At 39.5% G+C, this 16,271-nt stretch overlaps 1 protein-coding gene across 1 annotated transcript; it reads right to left on the bottom strand.

Moving 5' to 3' along the window:
* Window positions 1-1,273: 1,273 nt before the first annotated feature.
* On the bottom strand, window positions 1,274-3,366 carry FANCF (FA complementation group F). Its single transcript, XM_024559029.4, has one exon. The coding sequence runs from the start codon at window positions 2,709-2,711 to the stop codon at window positions 1,632-1,634; it is 1,080 nt and encodes a 359-aa protein (XP_024414797.2). The 5' UTR covers window positions 2,712-3,366; the 3' UTR covers window positions 1,274-1,631.
* Between the last annotated feature and the right edge of the window lie 12,905 nt (window positions 3,367-16,271).

Below are 16,271 nucleotides of genomic sequence, written 5' to 3'. Positions count from 1 at the left end.
TCTAGTGGAAGAGACAGACACACATGGAACGCAGCTACAATGAACAGGAAAATGGGTGGTCTGAAGAAATGTAAGAGTATGTATTTCGCTGGAGGCATTATGAGAAAATGAAATTAAAGTGAGAAGTGAAGGACCTGGGTTACAACATTCTTGGCGAAGGAATAATGAGTTTCTAAGAAAAAAGCTCAGCCTATCCTAAGAAATGAAAGAAATCCTGTATTCTGGAGTCTGTAGAAATTGGCTTAGTATGGAATAATTTATTACCGGAAACAGAAGGTGAATTAGGCGGGTATAGATGCTAGTGTGGATGGGTGTAGTGGTCAATGTCTGCCTAAGTTCTCTTCTAATCACTTCCATTTCCTCGGTGAATATGACTCAGGGTCCACTACTAGAGCATTTATGTGGAGTAAGGATTGAAGAGGTAAAATAAAAAAAAAAAAAAAGAGAAACCAGCTAATTGCAGTATCTGGCAGAGTCATGGATGGGTGACCATATAAATTATCAGGCAAACCAGGACATTTGAGAGAATAAAAGGGGATACTTGTATTAATTATGCCAGGACCTCAGGCATAACTCAAATCTGTCCTGAGCAAACAAGAAGTTAAGCTCACCCTAACCTATAGTAGGGGGATGAGTGAAAAGGGAGAAGGGGAAATATGTTGGTGAAATAGATGTAAGGGTTAGAAGAGGAAGAATTCAAGGATAATTTCCAGGTTTCTGGCTATTTACCAAGAAATTCATAATAAGCAGGCTTGTGTGGGGATATTGATTTGTGTTAGGTATGTTTGGTTTGAGTGGCTTGTAAAACCTTTACATGAGATCACATGGGATGATAGCGTACACCAAAGAGGAACCAGACTATTAAAGTGTGAGAAATCCCAGGAAAGGTTGATGAGCGGAGAAGTTAGCCAAAAAATCAGACTGAAAAGTAGCTAGAAAGGTAAGAGGAAACCAGGATACAGTGGTGTCACAAAATTCAGAATAGAATTACAAGCCTAGTTTCAAAAAGAAGGGAGTGGTCAAAACGTCTAAAGTGGCAGAGAGGTCAAGCAGTTTGATACCAGAAAAATGTCCTTTGAATTTGGCATCATGGAGATGATTGGCGACCTTGACAACACTTCTTGCAGAGGGGTATTGAGGCCAGAATTCAGATGGATGAGTTAGCTTTTCAAACCCTTTCTGACAACACAGTTGTTGGTTAAAGAAAACTTTTCACTACTGGGGGGTTAAAAAAAGAAAACAAAGTAAACCATACTGATAGACAAAAAAGGTGTCTTGTCAATTTAAAGCTGTTTTTTATTTGAAAAGTATCTCTCTCTTCAGCATTCCTAAAAAGCAAACTATTGTTAATTACATGGCTTTAAGTAGGATACTTCCAACGTCATCTCCTCTACCCAGAAAATCCACGGCACCACAAGCCAGTAGTTACTTTACATATTTCTAATCGTAAAATATTATTACACCTATTATAAGTTAGCACCTAAAATATTTTGGACATATTATAGATTTGGTGGGACACTGGAATTTTAATTTTGTAAACCATATATTCAAGTACTCAAAAACAGAACGTTGTCCAGAGAAAACTGGGACCCGGGATGAGACCTAAAACCTGTCTCTTCCCAAATGCAACATCACGCACCACTCCCAAGAGCTAACAACAGGTCTGTCCAGATGCTAAGACCAGGGACTTCAAAAGCTCCATCTTGCGCTTTACAGGCCTCCAGGGCCGTTAGAACTTCATCTTTCAGAGGTGAAGGGGCCTGACAGAGGCTTTGAAACCTGCCGTACAACTCCTCCCAGGGCACATCTTGGGCCTCAGCCCCAACCCAAATGCCCTTCTGAAGATCGTAGTGCAGATGTCGACCCCATTCTGCTAGCAGACCCAGATAGACCTGAAAAAGCTCTGGATGGCGGCCTGCCACAGAAGTTAAAAGCGCGGCTGAGAGGCTGCGGCAAAAAGTAGCCATGATGTCCGACTTCCCCAGAAGCCAGTGAACCAGCTCGTGAACCCCCTCTCCCTGAGTTCTGGGGCTGCCCAGTTCCAACTCCTCTTTGGGGGGCCGGGGAGATGATGGTGGCAGCAAGAGCGCGGCCGCTACCACCTCCAGTAAGTTGTTCCGAGGCAAGCTCTCCCACAGGCTGTTGAGCAACCTGCTGGGGCCCTCCGCTTGGAGCTTGCCCACCTCCTGCAGACGCTCCAGCAGTAGCTCCGCCTGAGTCTTTACCAGTGAGTCGTCCTGTACAGCCGAGTTCTCTCCAAAACCGTGGAAGCGCAGCAGGTGGACAGCGGCCCGGCGGCGGGCAAGAAGGGCCAGGCGGCCCTGGAGCGTCTCCTCTTCGGCGTCAGGGACGCCAGGGCCGGGGAAGAGCTGCTGCAGTAGGCAATGAAAGGCGGCATCCCCGAGGGCCCGGTTCTCCAGCAGACGTTGAGACAGCAGGATGTCGCAGCGCCCCAAATCCCGGAAGTTCGTCAACCCGGGAACTGCAGCGGGCCCAGAGCCGTCCTCCTGCTTCCACCGGTTTTGCAGCCGCCGCTCCAGCTCCATGCGAATGGGAACATGGCAGCCAAAGCGCCTGTGGACGTGGCGCATGTAGCGAGCCCACTGCAAGGCCCTGCGCACGGCGACGGCGTCCCAGCTCCTGACATGGGGTGTGCGGGAGACAGCCAGAACCTCGGAGATGCGATCCAGGTGCTGCAAGAGCGATTCCATGCAGACGCGCCAGGGCCTTACTTCCGCTTTCCCTCTAGAAATGGCGACTCTCTGCGAGCCGATTGGAATGTCTGCGAAATGATACGCCTTCCTACAATGCTATTGGATGAAGTCCCTGTCAATCTGAGACCACAGCTTTAATCCGGGTACTTTGACTCTGGGAAATTTAAATTAGAGGAACTGCGGGACGCTTTTACTTTGGCCTTCAAACTCTTACCGGAGGGGGAATCCCAGAGCCCGGTGAGAGGTGCCGTTGGTCACGAAAGTCTCCCTGCTTCCTTTTTCTTTGAAGATAATCCCTCGTAGACATTTCCTGAATTTTGCTTGAGAGAATCTGTGTTGAGGTTTATCATAGTCGGGAACTGCCAGAGACATGATGTTACATAAAAGAAAATGTTATGAAATGAAATTTTTAGTTCAATTCAGTTTAGTAAAAATGTGCTGACTCCAGTTAATTAATGCCGGGCACTATGCAAAAGTCTGGGCATTGACATTGTTCTTTCATTATTAGAACTGAAGCCCAGGTTAATTGAAACAAAGTAAACTTAACGATGAATACTTCATTACAACTTTAAAAGAAATTAGAATTTTATTTCAAAATCACTTTTTTTTTTGTTTTCAGAAATACCAAGGCAAGATAGCTTAGTTGACATATTTCACACAAATAACTAATTTATTAAAATAAAATTTAAACCCAAATAACAAAAATGCTTGGCTTAAGTTTGCGGGAAGAGAGGAAGAAGGATCTATTTCTGGATGGTCATCGAATTATTTATTAATTTATATATTCAGCAAATAATTGCCAACTCCTCGGGGTTTCATTGTCCAAAAGCCCATAACAATATCTAACCTACTGAAGTTGATGATATAAAAACTCGTTTGAGCTGAATGTCTTTCCAGTCCTGAAGACAACAACAAAAACTATTCTAATAAGTAGTCAGAATTGGTGTTTTGTTTTGTTTTTGCTTTGCTTTATCAAAAAGATTTCAAAGGGAAAACTCATTTTTCATATATTAAAATCAGCATTTCCAAGCCTCTTAAAAAACAAAGCAAGAAATGGTGCTTATGCTGTTAATTTTATTACTGGATATTTTAGTTAGCCCAAACGTGTATTTAGTCCTGGGGTAGTTATATGATTTTATCTGAAGGATACCATGTGTCCTAAAATTCTTTGTCTTAGCTACTAGAAACTTTGAGCCAAAGGTGCTCAAATATACAGGCTTCACTAATTCATTCATTTATTTATTTTTGTATTGAGCAGTTATTATGTTACACAGTGTATGATATGGGGAATTTAGTGGTAAATAAGTAAACGTAGCCCTTGCCCTAGTGAAGGAGTTCATTGCCTAGCACTGAAGAGAGAGATTAATCTCAAATGTGATAGGAGGATATATTGGAAGTGGATCTCTAAGACTTAGATGATAGAGAAGGCCTCTTTAAGAAATTGACTTTTCGCCTTGAAGCTCAAAGATGAGAGTTAAGAAAAGTTTTCACGGCCAAAACAGTGTTAATATACAAGTACCTGAGTTGAGACAACACAATCTTTTCAAGAAGGTAAGCCAAGTCCAAAAAAGATGCCTTCCATTCAGGATGGTGGTGAGACGTATGGCAAGAACTGTGCAGATTAACGTTAGCTTCATGTCTTTTCACTTTTAATATGGTTTTAAATCCTTGCTTGAGCATTATAATGTATAAATTGGATATATACAATGTATTTCACCTTAGCCTATTTTCATTAAGTGAGCCTATGAAATTTTCTCTCCTTTAGAAGAAAGAAAAGTGTGGGGTTTGGAGCTGCTCCGTAATGTTCCATTTAATTAAACAAAATTCAATGATATGTAGAATATTAGGGATTGAAAGATGATTATGTCAAAGTCCATCAAGAAATCTGCATTATCGAGGCCGGGGTATGGGGGAGCACAAACAACACTTAACTATAATGCAAATCAGATTTTAAGTGGTTTTAAAAGTGTAAGAAAGACAAACAAAAATTCATACACACGGACAACAGTATGCTGGTTACCAGAGGGAACAGGGTTTGGGGGGGAGGTAGTAAAAGGTAAAGAGGGGCAAACATATGGTGACAGAAGGAGATTTGACTTTGGGTGTTAAACACACAATACAATATGCAGATGATGTATTATAGAATTGTACACTTAAAACCTATATAATCTTACTGAACACTGCCCCCTCAATAGATTTCATTTAAAAACATTGCAAGGATGATGCTGTGGTAGACCAGGTGTCAACTGACAGGAGGGTTCTTGGAAGGCTTTACAGAGGAGTAATACCTTCTTTAGGCCTTAAAGTGTTTGAACAATCAAGGAATAAAGAAAAATTCAAGTGGGAGAAATAACATATGGTAAAACATACAGTAGTTCTTGCCTTACCCGTAGTTTTGCTTTCCTTGGTTTCTGTTACCTGCAGTGAAATGCAGTGTGAAAATATTAAATGGGAAATTTCATAAGTAAACAACTTATACATTTTAAATTGCGTGCCATTCTGATGAAATCTCACTCAGGTCTGGTCTGACGCGCCTGGGATACGAACCATCCCTTTGTCCGTGCTGTATACACTGCCCTCCCATTAGCCACTGCAGCCTTCTTGGTTAACAGATCCACTGTCAAGGTATCACAGTGCTTGTGTTCCAATCACCCTTATTTTACTTGAAAATGGTCCCAAAGTGCAAGAGTAGTGGTGCTGGCAATTTGGATATGCCAAAAAAAAGCTGTAAAGTACTTCCTTTAAGTGAAAGTTGGAAGTTCTCAATAAGGATATTAAAAAAAAAAAATCATGGGAGATGACTCAGCACTGGGATCCTGGCAGCTGTTCTCTCAGTTCTCTCCCCAAAGCCACTGCCCCCAGTCTCTCCTCAAGCATCACTAGTCCACTCCTTCCTCCTCCCCCTTTGCCAGAGCCCAGGGTAAGTGGCTGCATGTGAAAATTTATGCCTTGACCCTTTAAACAGCTCTTTGTATCTCCAGCCATCAGTCTCTGGCAGGGAGAAACCCTGTGCTTTTCACAGCTGGATGCTATCTGTGTACTTTTCGGGCTCTGGTGCTGTAGGCTGGGAAGCCCAGCTTGGGGTTTAGACACCACAGTCCTCTGGGGGATCCCTCCAGCCTCTTAAATATCCCTCTGGTGCTTCAGCTGCCATCCGTAGGTGTCCAGCCAGCCCTCTCAAGTCTCCACTGCACTCCCTACCCATCACATTGTGTTGAAGCTGTTTCTTCCCTTTGTCCTGCTCATAAGGCTTCTCTCTCGCTATTGTTCAGTTGTTTATTCCAGATGATTTCTCCACAATTTAGTTGCAATTTCAGATTGGTCCTGGGAGGAGGTCAGTGGAACTTTCACTCACTCCTCTGCCATCCTGGATCTGTCTTTAAAACGCCATTCTTGATATCATGATTTTCTTTCAATATTCATTCTACCATTACCCCCATCCTCTTTGCATAATACTGATGTAATTTGAGATACTGACACCAGCTGAGCTCAAGGGGTTAAGGCCTGGTAATTTTGAGCCAGTCATTTTAATTCATCCTTGTCTTTATTTAATAATTAATTCAGGAACCTGTATATAGCATTTTTTCATGACAGAAACTTGTTCAGAAATGACCAGGTGAATCAGTTCCAATCAATTAGGCCTAGATGATTCAGAGAACATTTTTCTTACTATTCGAAGTCTGTAGAGCATGAACACTGACCAACATGAAGAGAGAGTTGTAATACACTGTTTACAAGCTACACATCAGGCGTGCTTAAGAGACAGTTTCTTCCTCTCGATGTTGTTATATTTTTATATGAAGCCCAAACCTGCTACAGTCATGTCTTTTCCAGAACCAACAGAAGCTCAGAATCACAAAGAATACATTACATTAAAGCAACCCTCAGCCCTACCGAGTAGCTCAGCTGGCTAGAACATCGTCCTGATATGCCAAGGCTGCAGGTTACATCCCTGGTCAGGGCACATAAAAGAACCAACCAGCGAAGGCATAAACAGGTGGAGCAATAAATCAATTTTCTCTCTCCCTTTTTCCCTCTAAAATCAATAAAATGAAAAAAAGATAGCTTTTAAACCACCCTCAAATTAGCTCTGTTTTATAGTCTAACCTTATATGTTTTTAACTGTGTTTTTGCGGGGACGGAGGTTTCAGTTTTATTTTCTGTTCCTTTCAGCTAAATGCATCTAACTAATACCAGCCTTGTAGAACCCTGTGTGGTACATTTAAACACTTTGATAAACATTGGCTATTGTTGTTGATGCTAATATTATATAAGCTTCAGAAGACATTTTTTCACGTCTTCTCCATATTCCACTGCTCCAAAATGTAAAAGAACAACTACTAACATTATTATGGACAGTGTGGTTGAGAAAACTTTATCAAAGAAATATGCAGCTTACTACTCAATATTTACTTTTGGTTCTGAGAGGTTTCAAATACGACCTTATTCAGTGACTACTAAAACTTGAAAAATGAAGTCAATTCCACACTCTAGGTGAGGTCTAAATGGTTGGTTATTTTACAATATACAATAAACTGAACTTTATAGAACACTACAACTTAGACAACAATGAAAACAGTGGTCTGGTGTCCTTTTGCAATTCTCTGAACAAAATATATTCGCATATTAATTTCAGCCCTCTGCTTGTTGAAATAATAGTTTTCATATAAACAAGAAGACCTGGACTCCACGTCTTCAGGCAAGGCAGATAGAGAGAGTTTTTCCCTTATTCCCTTATTCCATGAAAGGAAAGTGTTTTGACCTTTTTAAAATTACTCTCAGGGCAAATATTAGAGGCAATAATTACATGTGATTCTGGTTCCATTACCTCAGTCCAGACAGGGGTTATGTTACTGAACAAAGTGGGGTTTGGCCACCTGCCGCCGTTCACAAGCATAGCACAATAATTGGTGGGGAAGGAAAAAGGTTTTTACTAACAGGGTGCCCAACTAGGGGGAGTGGGGACCCTGCTCCAAGCCATTCTCTTCTAGAAAACACAGAAAAGAAGCCAGACACCTCCAGGGCCAGAATCAGTGTCCAGACACCCCACTTCATTCTTATCTGTCTTCCTGGGTCCCAGGATTGCTTTACAGATGGGTCTTCATCTCACTAGCTCCAGGATCTCTCTCTCTGGAGTGTGCACTTGTGGGGCCAGCATCTCCATTGCCCTACTGCAGCTTCCTCCCTCTCACCTGGCCAGGGCACCCTGCCAGATCACTGTAGCTGGCCATGCAAGGGGCTCTGTCTGTGGGTTCCCAGTGTCCAAGGCTGCTTGTGCCCTGAGGGCCAGTGAGCATTCCCACCCTCATGTCAGTGTGCTAGCAGTCTCAGAGTGAGAAAATGGCAGTGGTTGGGACCCATGACCGGTGTGGGGCTTCAGTGTCCCACAGGCCAACCACTGATAAGGCATACAAACCACATGTGGGACCTAGTTGCTGGAGCTGGCTCCCAACCATGTAAGTGAGGGGAAAACACATACACACACACACAAAAGGGACGAGTCTCTCCACACCTTCTGTTTCAACTCTTCTGCCTCCAAATCCTGTGCCCTGTGGGAGTGACCAAATTCCCAGCCGATTTAGGTTGGCACCCACCACACGCATCAGCCCACATAGTAGCACTGCTCAGGGAGGGATGTCACCGTGTTCACCTCCACAATAGCAGCCTGCACAGGCCCTGTGCAAGCTGTGTCAGGAGTCACATTTGTGGTTTACCCTTCCCTGGGGGTATGGAAGTCTGTCACATGGTTGCAACTTCAGTCCACCACCGTTGGCACTTCCAGGGTACTTCCCAATCCCTCTCAGGCACCTTCTGCCCAGCAATCTGGCCAGACCTCTGTCTTACAGTCAGGGTCAGTCTCTCTGTAATCTTTCGCAGCAGCAGATAGCAAGTTGACATAACTTTTGAAGAGAGATTTGTCATAGAAACTTGGCAAACTTATTTGCCTTTTTTTTTTTGCGACAATGCAAACTAGATTTCTGAGGAAGGACAATTAGATTTTAGTGGTATTCAGTTAAACCAAAATTTCTTCATTTTATTTTTTTCCCTTACACAAGGGAGAAAACCATCAGATAAAGTAAAATAAATACAGGAGTTGAGGCATGTTTAGGGGAATCTGGTAATTAAGTTACCAGAAACAAAGGGTCTTGTCTTGCGTCTTATGTTATTCCAACTAGTTTCTGATGGGACCATGGAATGGCATACCAAATCTCAAAAATATTTTTATGTGCAGATAAGAAAAACACACTATGCTTACCTTTCCTACCTTTAGAATTGATTTAAGAAAGCTAACTGACTGTAACTAAGCAAATATTTTTCTGGGTCTCGAGCTTCCCAGTCAACGTAGAGCAGAAGGGGTTACAACTGTATGCCTGAGATATTGATCACTGTTGGGGCATAGGAGTGGGGCCCTAGAGGCTGGAGTCATTACAGAGATAAAAGGAGATCTGACAATCCACTCTTTGGCCCTTCTTTGGACATGCTCTATACCACCTGGACATCTACTCAATGTCTAGAGTGAGTGTACATTGCAATTTATCATGGACAGGAAGCCCAAAAATTTAATGGAAGAGAGCCAGATGTCCAAGACAGACAAAACATATCCTTAGTGATTTCTGAGAAAGTATTGGGGGACAGATTAGAAAATGGGGTCTCCTTGTGGGCACAGGTCTAGAGGACAGCTCCAAGTCTCTGTTTCCGCAGGTTTGAGATCCTCTTCCTCACTTGCTGTGGATGTGACTGTAAGTGGCATCAAAGCTAGCGGCAGAAAGATGGCGCTGACAATGCACGTGTATTCTGAAAATTAGAACTTTATGAAAAGGTTTAAATACTTGACATGAAAATTTTCTTTGAATTTGAAGTTAATTTGCATCATTGTAGTACTGTTTAACATTATATTGCCTTGTGAGGAAAGTAAACAACATTTTCAGTTACAATTTTATTTCTTGTAAATTTTAAATGGCTATAAAATGGTTTTAAATATTTCATCAATAACCTTTCCACCTGATGGTGCCTCCCAAGAATATGAAGAAAACTTTGTTAAAGTCTTGATCAGAAATTGTGACTGACAATTTCTAATGTAAAAAATATTTTAAAAATTTGTGGAAGCAAGTTTAATGCCTCTTTAAAAATTTTCAATTTTAAATGTTGTTTGAAAGTTTCATATAAATTTAATATGTACAATGATTTCTATTCACATTATCATACAAAGAGAGGACAAACCCTTTTTTCACCAAGTCTTTTTTTAATTTAAATTTTATTTTCAGTTACGGTTTATACTCAATATTACTTTGTATTAGTTTCAGGTGGACTGCATAGTGGTTGGACAATCATACACTTTACCATGTGTTCCCTCCGATATTTCCAGCACCCACCTGGCACCATATATAATTGTTACAATATTATTAACTATAGAAAATTGGATAAAAAATTGTGATATGTATATACAATGAAATATTACTTGGCCATGAAAAAGAACAAAATCTTACCATTTGCAAGGGCATGGATGGACCTAGAGAGTATTATGCTAAGTGAAATAAATCAAAGAAAGACACATACCATCTGATCTCACTTATATGTAGAATCTAAAGAACAAAATAAACAAATAAGCAAAATAGGAACAGACTTGTGGATGGAGAACAGACTGATGGTTAACAGAGGAAGAGGGGTTGGGGGACTGGGTGAAAAGGATGGAGGGATTAAGAAGTAAGTACAAACTGGTAGTCACTAAGTCTTGTATGTATGCCTCTGAAACCCTCTTTGGTTGACTGGCATATTCTTAATGTGAAAATGTTGGAAATCACTGCTCGAATGTAGGCATTCTAACACAAGTAGCTAAGAAAAGGGGGCAAAAGGAAGGGAAAAGAAAGAGAGAAAGTTAGTTGGCTAGTTATTCTCCATTTGTCCTTCCTGTATCACCCCATCCATTGTGTCTCCTCTCCCTGCCCTGCAGAGAGGACTGGCATGATCCTTGTAGACTTGCCAGCCTTTCCCCCTGCCCTTTGGCTTGCTGCTAAATTGACCAATGAGGGGCAGTGGTAAGCAATCATAGGAGAAGAGAGATGGAGGGTTTTTCTTTCTCTACTAAGGCATGACTGTTGTGGTTTCTTCCTCTAAAAGATCTAAGAAGCTTCCCTGAACTTCTGATAGATGTATTACCCCCAGCAGCCCTAAGGAATTGCTGCTGTTGCTAATCTCTGGATGCCCTGGCAGGCCTTAACTCTGGCCGCACTTCTGTAAATATTGCTCTGTTAAATGTTCTAAATCCCTGCTGACTGTGCCCGTTTCCTGCCATGACCTTGATTGAAAAAGTTGTCTTGAGTTTTCAGGCATTCTTATAATTAATATAAGCCTGAGAATCATATTGTCAGTCAGTATATGTTTAGGGGATGTTGAGTAGTCTAGGGCAGTGATTACCACATACCTATCATTATTCTGCACTCCTGCCAATCTGTGACAAAGTCATCATTGTTACTGATACATAAAAACATTTTACCTTCATGCGAAAGAACAATGTAAAAGGTTTTCACAAGTGCAACTAGGTAAAGGTGAAAATATAAAGTAATAGTGATATTAAGTGGTCATTTTGTGTTTTCTTAACTTGTAAAAATTTAAAAGTTCGTAATTATTTTAGACACCTACTTTACAATGTATGTGTGTAGAAATATATATGCATCCAGGGTCTGGCAGAAGTACTGCCTGCTTGAGTGTGGTTGGTAGGGTAATAACATGCGTGTAATAATTTATAGTTTTGATTTGAACATTTCACCTGAAATATCATACGGTGTGCTTCAGTGTGATATTGTTATGTTACAGAATTACATGCTAATGATTTTGTAATAAAAAGGGGTGTTATTCGTGCTGAACCCTGTATATCTAGAGATAAATAAGGTAATAAGTCAGTGAAATCCATAATTCTGAAAATCTCCTGTTTAGTGTGGGAAGTGGTAGAAGTGTTTGTAGGCGGACCCAGACTGTGAAGACTTTGTAACACTGCACTAAGGAACAGGGTCTGTGTTGAACTCAGACACCACTGACAATTTGGGAGCACAAGAATGACATAATAGTAATCTGTTATAGAGCAATGGGGAACGTTGATCGTAGCCGACTGGGACAAACGGCTAGAGACGGGGGTGCACTAGGAAAATACTGCGATAGTCCAGGTGCACAAAATGACAGTTTTACTAAGAAAGTGGCACAGGGAATATTAAGGAGGGTTAGGAGAGGGTGGTAGTCAGATCTGAAAATCCTTCTGGCAGAGAATCTATAGATCGTGGAGAGGAGACTCAAAATTGCACATTCTAATTTAATTGATTGGGAAAGTATTTTTTAGAATGGGACAGGAGTTGGTATTGATTTTGACTGATGCTAGTAATTGGGAAAAAGAATTAAAAACTCATAGCAAAACATAGCGCAGCGGAAATTCTTATGAACTTGTGTCTTTAATTTCAGACTACTCTCATTTTGCACACGTTTTAGGGTCCCCTGGATTAGCATGTTGCATAATAAAACACATAATTAGTGAGTACTATGGTAACTTCAGAAGACATATTGACTGCATAAATGTTGAGTTATAAAAGACACAGATTGGATTATGTAAAAGAAATAATTTAAATAAGAATTTTCCCCTTCTTTAAATAATATCTAATTCAATTCCCTCCACCTGTGTATTTAATTTAATATCTCTTAGATTGCTAATATTCAGAAACTGCTTCAATACTTGAATTGATCCCGCTGTAAGAAGTTCCTATGAGTTTTATCATTTACATATTTTTCCACTGCTTGGACACCTGATTTGAAATAAAAAGCTCTAAATAAGAGACCATGATGAAATTCATACTGACATAAATTGAATAAATAATACATACTTTTGAGGCTATATGTTAATACACAGATTACACACCCTTCTCTGTGTATATGAGTGTATTTGCATAGAAGTAATGGGATGATATTCCTAAGAAGATACTTGAATTAAATAATTCAACTACACTTATGTTTAAGATTTCATTTTTCTTTAAAAATTGGTGATTTCTTTCCTAATGTCCAAACCAGAAAGAAAAAAATAATAGGAATCAGGGTCTCTCTTTTCCTTTGAATTAGAAGTTTGACTTTATGGAGGAGAACTCTCTAATAATGTCTGGATGCCTTTATTTTTATTCCACAGTTATCAGTATATTGCTATATAAGTACCTGCCAGCAAAGGCTTTTCTTCTGGTTCAATAATGTTTTAAGTGTCTGTTGTTCCCATTTTCAAGTCTCCAAAACTTTTATGTGAATTCTTTCAGCACATTTTTTTCATTATTTCTCGACCTTTTTTTCTGGATGGCTGAAATTTCCAGACATATAACCAGAAATGTCCTGAGAGAATTAATATATAAAAAACTAAAGCTAAGGAAATGGAAAGCAAAGAAAAATATGCATGTATAATACATATAGAGACATATAAGTTTAAGTTTTCCTTAAAAAGATAATATATGAATCTAATTTCCCTTATTAATATTCTCTCATGATGTAGAAAATATGGTGGAAAAGTTATCAAGAAACTTGTGTTTTAATAACTTCCAGACCTAATCTTAGTTGTTAGATTAGGCTAGTCTGTTAATGTCATTAATGTCAAGGACTGTTATTCCCAAAGATTCCTAGCATTTCCCAATAAACCGCTTTAAATAAGTCAAATAAGTGATTAAAACAAAATTCACAATGTCACAGAGACATTTTATTTGAATGTAAAAATTCTGGTAATGTTTTTTATCAGTTAGTTACCAAATTTTAAGTATGAAGAAACTTTAAGAGGAATATTCCATCAGATTTTAGGGAAACACTCTATTTAAGGGGAAAGAGGTGTTTGAAGCAAAAGTGCCAGAATCTCTTATTTCTTTCCCCTTTATTTTCTGAGTGGATTTGTGACTTATAGTTTTCTAATGGTTTGCATAATCTTACTTAAACTGATCCAAATAGATAAAAGGCCCTATTTTGTGTTATTTCAGAATACAGTGTGTCTTCACCTTTCCCTTAGTTTATATAATTTTGGTATCCGTTTGCTTTACTGATGCTGTGCCTAGAGGAGGAGATGCATGTACCAAGCAATGTCTCTGTTACCAGGATGTTAGGTCCCTGGACCAGTTGAGGACTTTTCCGCATTCCATGGCCAGTTCAGTGTGTTAGAAGATGCCCACTTCTGAACAATACTGAGTAGTGTAGAAGGAGGGAAGTGGTGATAAAAATAAAGGCAAGAATTTTTGAAAACAACTATGTAGCAGTAAATTTGACTATATAGTGGGAAATACTGAAAATTTTTTGTGAAATATTTTCCTAAATAAGAATGTTATTAAAATATTGCAGAATTAAGAATTGTAATGAACAATGTAGTTTTAAGCAAATAATGTCAAATTCAGAGTAAACATTTTTGTTAGTAAAATTACATTTTCAAAGTATAATATTCTCAACTTTTTCTAGTTCAAATAAAGTTTCTCTTCTTGGTGGTCTTGGTTGTAAAAAACAATATACACTTGATTTTATTCATTTAGTAGTAAACAATTTGTGTTCTTGTTCTCTGCCCACCCATGATAGTATCAATTGACAACTACAATCTTGCACAACAAGAGATGATTAAAGTGAACACCGTGTTCTTCTCTACTTCTTTAATGTGATGATTTCAATTAGTTTGTTTATAGATTTTAGTAAAAGGAAAAAATGGCTTAATTTTAACAGGATGACTCAATATCTCTACAGTGTGGTTTAAAATCAATTTACCTTTTATTGCCTATACCAGCTGCAAAACGTTTCCTTATTCTTCTCTACTTTTGAGACCCCAGGGTACACTAAATGTAGCTCTCAGGTTCTAGCAGTCCAAGTATTTTCAACTTTAAATCTGTATGTTTTTGAATTTTGTAGTCTCATTATGTATATAGTTGAGGAACATAAACTATGAATATTAATCTGATGCCCAGATGGTAGGAAATTGGAAGGACTTCCAACGCAGCATTAAAGGAAATAGGCGATTGAAACTGCCAGAAGAAAAATCTATTTTGAGAAAGGTGCGGTATTTTGGAAACAGATTCATAAGACATTGGACTAGATTACATTGTTTGTAAATGGCACCTCTTTTAGAAGTTAATCCAGAAATCAAAAACCTGCTTCATACACCATCTGTGGTAAGTGGCTTAGTTAGGTAGTATTTGCTCACTGCCAAATTTGCTTTCTAATTCTACAATTTCTCTCCTCCCTTCTTCTTCCTTCCTTTCCTCCCTCCCTTCCTTCCTTCATCTTTCTTTCTGTCTTTTAGTGATTTTACTTTCTTTCTGTTCATTCGCTTTTTTCTATGTATGGTCCGAATGAGACTCATCAGCTTTGAGGTATACGAAGCACTCAGAAAAGGGGAGCTAATATTATGTGAGTAGTATAGGAGCTCAAAAGTAGTCAGAAATATGTACAGGCTTTATTTTATAATGTTTCCTTAAAAATGCACTTTACCTTTAATTTGACTAAACTAGTCTTATTTCTACCCCCGAACAATCTTGTTCTTCCCTTTCTCAAGTATTTTGTGCCTAGCGTTCCATACATCCGGAACCATTGTCTTCCCTTTTGCTTCACACGAAACACTTCGTTCTACACTAGCAAACCCAAATCAGATTCTGCCCCTTTCATGAGTCTCTCCTAATAACTCCAGCAGGAAGTAGTCTGTTTCATTTCCAGATTCCTAAAACACTTGTGGTTGCATTGTTAACTTGTCACTTACTATTTACTGCCTTTTATGACAAGTTAGGTTCTTTTTATGACCCACATGTTTAATGACATGAGCCTACTGAATTCATCACCAAGCTAGGAATATTGCTACCATAAGAATTCAACATACCAGGTTCACTGTGCAGGGTCCCTTCTCCACAAAGAGACAAGAACCCACAGGCCAATTGTATTTTCAAGTGGGTATGTTCATCTTAGCTCCAACTGAAACTTTTTGAGTGGGATGACCATATTATGTTCTAGGGATATAATAATGAATAAAGTAGAGTCTGTATCAGCATGGCCCAGTCCAGAGAGTCTCCCTGAATCTTTATTATGATACTAAAATATAGACTATAAAAAGTTATGGCTAACATAGAGCAGTATAACTATCCCTCGTGGTTAGAAAATGAAAATTTTCATCACAAGAAATATGTAGTTACGTAATGCTTATACACAAATCCAAACCAATTGTATTAGAAAATTAATTGAATTTTGAGTTATCCTATTAAGAGTCCAAGGGCTTTAATTTGGTATTCAAGGCCATCAAAAATCCCCACTATTACCTTCTATCATCTGAACCCCTACACTCCCCAGACTGCCTCTTACTCCCTGAAGACTGAACACTTTCACACCTCCAGGCCTGCATTTGGCTCCCCTACCTCACTTTGTAAGGGTCGCCCCACCATGTCTCCTACCCCAATTCACAGAGGCTGCTGGTCTTGCATCTCTTTCTCCATCTGCAGACCGTGGTTTGTATCTGTCTTTAGCACTATTTCATTCTGTGTTAGACTTACTCTCTTTCCTTCACCAACAGAAAATTCTTCAAGGGAAATA

The sequence above is a fragment of the Desmodus rotundus genome, chromosome 5, assembly GCF_022682495.2.
Source record: "Desmodus rotundus isolate HL8 chromosome 5, HLdesRot8A.1, whole genome shotgun sequence".
In the NCBI taxonomy this organism is placed as follows: Eukaryota; Metazoa; Chordata; class Mammalia; order Chiroptera; family Phyllostomidae; genus Desmodus; species Desmodus rotundus.
Note: the sequence above shows the minus strand (reverse complement) of the source record. Positions and strands in the feature narration are given on the sequence as shown.